The sequence below is a fragment of the Thermobia domestica genome, chromosome 16, assembly GCF_964235325.1.
Source record: "Thermobia domestica chromosome 16, izTheDome1.hap1.1, whole genome shotgun sequence".
In the NCBI taxonomy this organism is placed as follows: Eukaryota; Metazoa; Arthropoda; class Insecta; order Zygentoma; family Lepismatidae; genus Thermobia; species Thermobia domestica.
The window spans coordinates 100,671,651-100,679,037 of NC_137469.1; the positions used below are offsets into that span (position 1 = coordinate 100,671,651).

Below are 7,387 nucleotides of genomic sequence, written 5' to 3' on the forward strand. Positions count from 1 at the left end.
CCTTCAAAACTATTTACCTGGGTGAACTTCTCCTGAAGTGTCTGATAAACATGTTGATACTTCGGGAATAACAAGTTGTTCTCCACCAAACTTTGAAGAATGAAATATAAACACATTTCACTGGTTGAATATAATGATTCTCGATCTATGTGATCCATGATAGTGGCTCCATCTAGAGAGTTCCAATTAACAAATGTCAGCAGGGCTCTCATGTCTCTTTCTCTGGCTTGAATATCATGTCCAATCCATCGTGTTATGAACTTCAGTAAAGAATTCTGAGGTATAGTCCATGACTGAAAAATTACACATGCAAATATTATTTTAAAAGGTGAAAGATTTATTCATAAGCAAAGCTGTGTTTCATTACCCGAAATATAGCTACGATGTTCGTAAGAAAACAAAGGGCCTATCTGGTTTGCCATAAGCACCAGAATGTGTTACGTGATCAGGTCAAAAGTCACGTTGCATACTAAATCGAGTCTAGGAATTCCAAATCAAGATGTGAGATACTTCAAGCATGTAACCTCCACGTAGGGCAATCTAGGTAATTCGAAGAAGATGCATATATTTTATCATTATCACTGATTTTACTCAACTTGAGATTTTGACAATGTTCTATCCATATTTATCTTACGGGCTATACATAATTTCTAAGCTCTCCACTATGTCTTTGCAATAAGGTTTCTATTAGCTATCTTTTTATTACAGCTTTTGAGATATGTGGCCGACTTCATTTTTTTTTTTTTTTTCCCACTGATATTCCATTGACTTGACTTTCCCATGTTTCGTGATTATTTTTGACTATGTTCCATCCATTTGAGGACAATTTCTTTTTTGAATGTAGAATCTACAAAATTTGTTCTATATTTAGTCTAATTTTCAGCCATCTCCCTCTTTAGGTTTTTGAGATAAGTGGAGGAATTACTTGTTTTCCCTTGATTTCCCATTGACATTAATGTTAATGTTTCGTGCTTTTTGACTATGTTCCATCCATTTAGGACAATTTGCTTTTGGAATATAAAATTTACATAGTCTCTTCTATATTTGAGCTGAATTTCAGCCACCTCCCTGTTTTGTTTTTTGAGCTAAGCGGAGGAATTATTTGTTTTTTATTTAGTCCAAGAGCCAGACCCCTAAAATCTGGTCAACGGTACCATCCGGGGTGGCAAAATCCCCCAACACTTTTTGAACAGATACGTGGTCCAGTATGTCAAAACTGCTTGGTGGACTCGTTCGGCATAGCTTTATGCCAAATATGACGTTATCAATATGACCGCCTACTGATTTCACCGTAGCAATTTTAAACGATTATAATTGCACTATCGTTCAAGGTAGAAACTTAATTCTTGCTTTATCGTCGAGAATATACTCTAGGCCTACATTTCAACACCAAAACGTTCCTAATAGTTGCCGCCATTTTGAAATATAGAGGCATATAGAGTCATATGTTGATAACGTGATATTTCTGATATTTTAATTCTTAGAAACCTACATCTAGCAGTGCATAAAATGAATTATTTCCGTTATTTGTAAAGATACAGTTATGATTCAGGTGTCGTTCGAAAGCTCTTGAAATGCACAACTTTGTTATTTCATGGTGTTTTTGTGTAAATATAGCTGTTTCATAGTTATTCGCCATTAAAGGTTGTGATTGAATATGTGACCATGACATTTCTCCTTTTAGGCACTATATTTTAAAATGGCGGCAACCATTAGGAAAGTTTTGGTGTTGAAATGTAGGCCTAGAGTATATTCTCGACGATAAAGCAAGAATTAAGTTTCTACCTTGAACGATAGTGCAATTATAATCGTTTAAAATTGCTACGCTGAAATCAGTAGGCGGCCATATTGATGACGTCATATTTGGCATAAAGCTGTGCCGGACGAAAGTCCACCAAACAGTTTTGACATACTGGACCACGTATCTGTTGAAAAAATATTGGGAAATTTTGCACCCACCGGATTTTACCAGAATGTTGTCTCGCTCATGGACTAATTGATTTTCAATTGACATTAATATTAATGTTGAGTGCTTTTTGACTACGTTTCATTCATTTTAGGACAATTAGGTTTTGGAATAGAGAATATGCATAATCTCTTCTATATTTGAGCTTAATTTCTGCATCTCCCCCAAGGTCTGTTTATATCATTGAAACCGGATAGGTCCTTTTGTTCTCTCATTTTACCTTTTAAAATTATTAACATTATTGCTGTAACACAAGTGTTAGTCAATTTTCGTATTAACGCTTCACATAACTAATATGCTGTACTATCATTGGTACAAGAAATATGAGACCAGCTAATAAAATAATCTAAGAGAAAAGATTCGCAAACCTTTCTGAGTACCAAGGATATTTGTTAAACAGAAAGAACACAGCAACATTATCGAAACTAGGTGACAAGTTTGATTGGCAAAATGTTAAGGAACTAAAACACAAAATAAATATTACTTAAATTCAATACGAGTACTAGATTGTATTCTTTGTACAACAGCAGATTTTTGTAATGTCCCCAACTATTTCCGTAACCTTATACAAAAGGACAACCACAAAAAATTATATTACTATCTTTTACCGGGTTAACTGCCGCAGATGGTGCGCTCGAAATACAAAATTTACGAAAAAATGAACAGAATCAGACAAAATGTCGGCATGAGAGTAACAAAAAGGTAATAAAGGTCATCAGTGTTGAGAGATTAATTAGGAAGACAAACGAAGTTAATTCTAAACTATATGAGTTCACGTATTGATATGATATTAGGTAAAACAGGCAATAGACCATAAAATGACAGTGTTTCCAAACCCACTGCCTTATTAACTAAATTAGCACGTGTATTCTGCAGTAATGGAGGGAATACAAAAAGGTAGAGTGGAAACTAATAAGAGGGGAGTTGCATCTCAAACAAATGTGATGAAATGAGGCAAAAATTTTGTGCGCTTTCCTATTTTATGGGGGCATAAATATGTAAAATCCACGAAAGAAATGTGTTACTTGACTTAAAAATAGGATTGCGCACGTAATCAAAATATATTGGGATCTTACTTCTTACAAGAATTATAAGGTAGAAGTACGAAATGGGAAGTGTGATCTTTATCACGTAGCATTTCATACGAAAAGCGTGATCAAGTGAAGTGCTATGTGCAGGCAGAGTACAAAGTATTCATAGAAGTGTCGCAAAGCTGTGACTCACACAAGGCATACGTTTTATGCCATATAATGTCTTTCCACTAACCTCGTTTACATGAATACCCACCGTCGCTGACGTACTTGCTCACTACGGACGCATCATCTCGCTACTAGTTGGGCTTCTGCACTGACTCAATTAGATAGAATTCGTTTTTTTTTTTTTTTTTTTTGGTGGCCACCTAGCACAAATAGCTTGTTATCTTAAGTTAGTTCGTGTTTTAAGAACTATAGTTTTTATATCATATGTGTACACATTGTATTTAAACTCAATTCTCCCAACGTCAATCTGAACTCATTAATGTAACTGCTTCCTTAAAAACAGTATCCATGGCAGTAACAGATTTCCTGCTAAGAGATCTTCATATTTCACGAATATATGTACGTATGTCCCCATAAAATGGGATAGCACTCTATGGATTAATTCTGTCTTTGGAGGACCAAAATTATATATATAGGGTGTCGGGTGAGGAAATGCAAAGATTTTGGTAGAAATGCAAAGAGAATAGAATTGTATTCCCACTTTTGCTTAAACACACGTTTATTAACATTCGTAACCACAATAAGCTATAGCAAATTCGAATCTTGTAATAGAGTGATTAGTAAGAAATCTTCTCTGCTTTCTAATGAAGACACTACATTGACATTTCACCTGGGTTTCTGGGTTTCTGGTACACAGCATCGTTTCCCCCAATTAGATCCTGCTACTCTATTGCCAGTGTTTCCACCCAAGAATGGCGAAAAATTGTTTGAAAAAGGGAATTTTATAGCACAATTCGAAAATGTTCCCTCCATTATTTCCCTCTTGTATGCAGTACGTGAACAAACTGTATACCGTATGAAAGCCTGTTTCAGTAGCTTTAAAACGAGGTATAATACTTAACGTAAAACCAATCACAGGGTGTTCTATAAGCTTTCACACGGAACTTGAAAAGTGCAAGCGGCAAAAAATTTCTTCCACCCCTATCTCCGAAACGAAGGGGATTAGACCCTATATTCATATAGGCATTTTGGCTTAGAATGACCTCCCCTATCACCTCCCAAAATCTTTGCATTTCCTCACCGGACACCCTATATATATATATATATATATATACATAAGTTTACAAGAGAAACGAGCTGTTATTATGGAAGGGTAATTAATGCTTGAGTCTTCTGTGAAGTGAATAGAATAGAAATGCAGTGTGTGTAATGGAGAAACACGAAATGTTACCCGGGAGAGCCTAAACTAGGTATATATATATATATATATATATATATATATATATATATATATATATATATATATATATATATATATATATATATATATATATAAGGAAACCGCTGCCGATCAATAAAAAAACCGTGAAGAACAAAGTTAAACTTCCCGTTCGACCTAACGTAACCTAACCGAACAGAAACATAAACTAACCATAATTAAGCTACTTTAATAAAAAAGTATCAATTTTTTAAAAAAGCATGAACTTCCAGTGAAACACCGAATGTAATCTAACCTATAGCAAAAAAGTATCAATTTTTTTTTTAAAAAAAAGTCCGCCCCCCTCCCAAAAACTCAATTTATTCGTCGTCCGTTTCTAGCAAGACACTCTCTTACAGTGGTCCTAAAAATTGACGATTTTTAAGCTTTCGTAGCTCGCTTTATGTCGAAAACCAGGCGGACAACCAACTTCGCAAAATATATTTTATTGCGATTATCACTGATGCTAACCCCATTCAGAGCATATATTAAGAATACTGAGTAGAAGTTATAAAACACCACAATTCACAATCCTTTATGAAAACTTTCTTTGCGCATTAATAGATTTTAGGTGCTGGTGTAGTTTTGGTGCACTACATTTTGGAAGATTTACAGGTGAAATTGAATACTGTGAATTAAAAGATATATTCATAAGAAACATATTTCTGCAGGCGACAAAATTTAATACAAAGTAACTCGCTGTATTTCAGGTTTAAAACTGTAGGGTTACTAGTGTAAGATCATTACAAGTACTTTACGGGGGATAAAATAAGTGAGTGCATATGAAAGATGACTCTATTAGATGTTATTTTTCCGACGGCGGTGTATTCCTGCACAGTGTACAGAAGCTGTATCTTTTGTCTGCAAGTAGAACGTTACTAGTGTAAAGCCATGACAAGTGCTATTGGAACTCGCATATTTGCCAAAATCCAAGTTTTCTCCATTGTCCTCGCTTACGTGTATACGCACCTACTCCCTTCGTACGCACCCACGCGCTACAGCGCCGTCACACCCGCTTCGTCCCACCCTGACTCGGTTAGATAGCATTCGTGGTTTCGTGCGTGTGTAGCTTTGGCGCACCAATAGAAATAATTGTTGAAAAATTGTAGTTCTTCCACTAATTTCCTTCCTATTGTCTCCTAAAAGATTTGCGCTGGACGACATGAAAATCTCACTTGGCATAGATAAAACTCAAGGGGTCACCAGATATAATTATTGTAAAATTACAATTCTTTTTCGATTTGCGTATAAATACGGTTTCCGAATGTACGGCATAAGAACTACAGTGGAAAAGCACAAACCTGTGCTAGGTGACCACTAAAAAGTACGAATGCTATCTAACCGAGTCAGGGAAGGTTGGCTGGTTGGCCCGCGCGGTAGCTTGTCCGAAAGGAGCAGGCGCGTCAGCGAGGATAGTGAAAGTGGATTTTGGCAAATGTGCGAGTTTCAATAGCACTTGCCATAGTTTTACACTAGTAACGTTTCACTTGAAGCACAAAATACAGCTTCTATACACTGTGCAGATATACACCGCTGGCGGAAAATAAATCAAATAGTTATCTTTCATATGCACTCACTTATTTCATCCACCGTAATGATTTTACAGTAGTAAACCTATGCTTGTAAACCTGAAATACAGCTATATTACTTTGTATAAAATTTTTGTCGTCTGCAAAAATATGTTTCTTATTAATATATCTTCTCATAAAGAGTATTCAACTTCACATTTAAATCTTTTAAAATGTTGTGCACCAAAGCTACACCAGCATCTGTGCTTCATGGTGGCCACCTAGCACAGGCTAGGCAGTTACAATTACAACTGTGCTGTATCTTCATTAATAACAGCATCTTACCTTATCGGATAGAAACGCTTCTATTTTCGGTAAAGGATGGCTCAATATTTCTTCTTGATGCATAACATCATGGATGTGAATTTGGACATATAATGTTGCATGTTTTGATAATGCTGGCATATTATATTTCTCAGCCATTTCTTTCACTGATAAGCAATTTGTAACATCTAAGTACCTGTCAAGATACTCGGCACAGTAGTTTTTCAACTTCGTAACTAAGAAATGATTTGCTAATCTCAACAGTTCACACACATTGTGTTTATCAATAACAACCGATCCCGTATACATATAGTTTAACAAACATTGAAACACCTCCGAATTTTGACACGTTATGGTTAATTGTTCTTTGACAATTTTATGCATCTTCAACACGGAATCAAAGTACGGTGAACACGATGCCAATACATTCCTATGTGCTCTAAATTGTTTGCCTTGAACATAAAGAACTATATCACAAAATCTTCCTTGTTCCTTTTGTGCTCTTAGTTTTTCTAAAATAGCATTACCATGTTGATTTTCTGTAAAGTTCATCGGATTATTTGGCATACTTGTCAAAGCCATTTTCATCAGTTGTTTTAATTAATACTTGATGCAAACTGCTAGTCGCGAAATCGTAACATTACATTAAAAATACTCAACTAATATCATCCTCGAGTAATTTTTCACTCAGCAGAACACACATTCTGATACTTTTAATTTACTATAGTCTATTTATTTACACGTACTGTCAAACACACATTTCCCACAAACATCACTCCTCCCCTTTAAAATCATTTTCCTCCAACTCCATCTGTGAGGGAGGATTTTATTGGCGCTAATGTCAGATCATTATTGCAATTGAAAAATATACAATTGAAACATATCCAGTATTTATTGTAATGTAAATTTTGTTATTTACTTTCGGTCCACCAATTTTACGTTACTTAAGTATATAACAATTAAATCGAAGTAGAAACATTAAAATTATTTTATTACATTTGATTGTCATATCCATAATCGTCTTTCTTAAAACAGTTAAACCTTAACCAATAATGCAAGACTACTTTGTATTAGCACAGGACAGATTGTTCATAATACAAAAATATGTCTTAAAATTAAAAACCAGTAACTG

At 35.0% G+C, this 7,387-nt stretch overlaps 1 protein-coding gene across 2 annotated transcripts in view; it reads right to left on the reverse strand.

The window, feature by feature from the left end:
* Positions 1-7,177, reverse strand: part of LOC145673274 (uncharacterized) — a 66,804-nt gene extending 59,627 nt beyond the window's left edge. The window contains exons 1-2 of one of the 2 annotated variants that reach the window (XM_081742816.1): positions 6,277-7,177; positions 18-293 (exon numbers count right to left, since the gene is read on the reverse strand). In XM_081742816.1, coding sequence (XP_081598942.1) covers positions 18-293; positions 6,277-6,843 — 843 coding nt within the window. In that variant the 5' untranslated portion in view covers positions 6,844-7,177. The remainder of the gene's footprint in view (positions 1-17; positions 294-6,276) is intronic. The other variant, XM_081742817.1, reaches the window with a different exon arrangement.
* Positions 7,178-7,387: the final 210 nt, after the last annotated feature.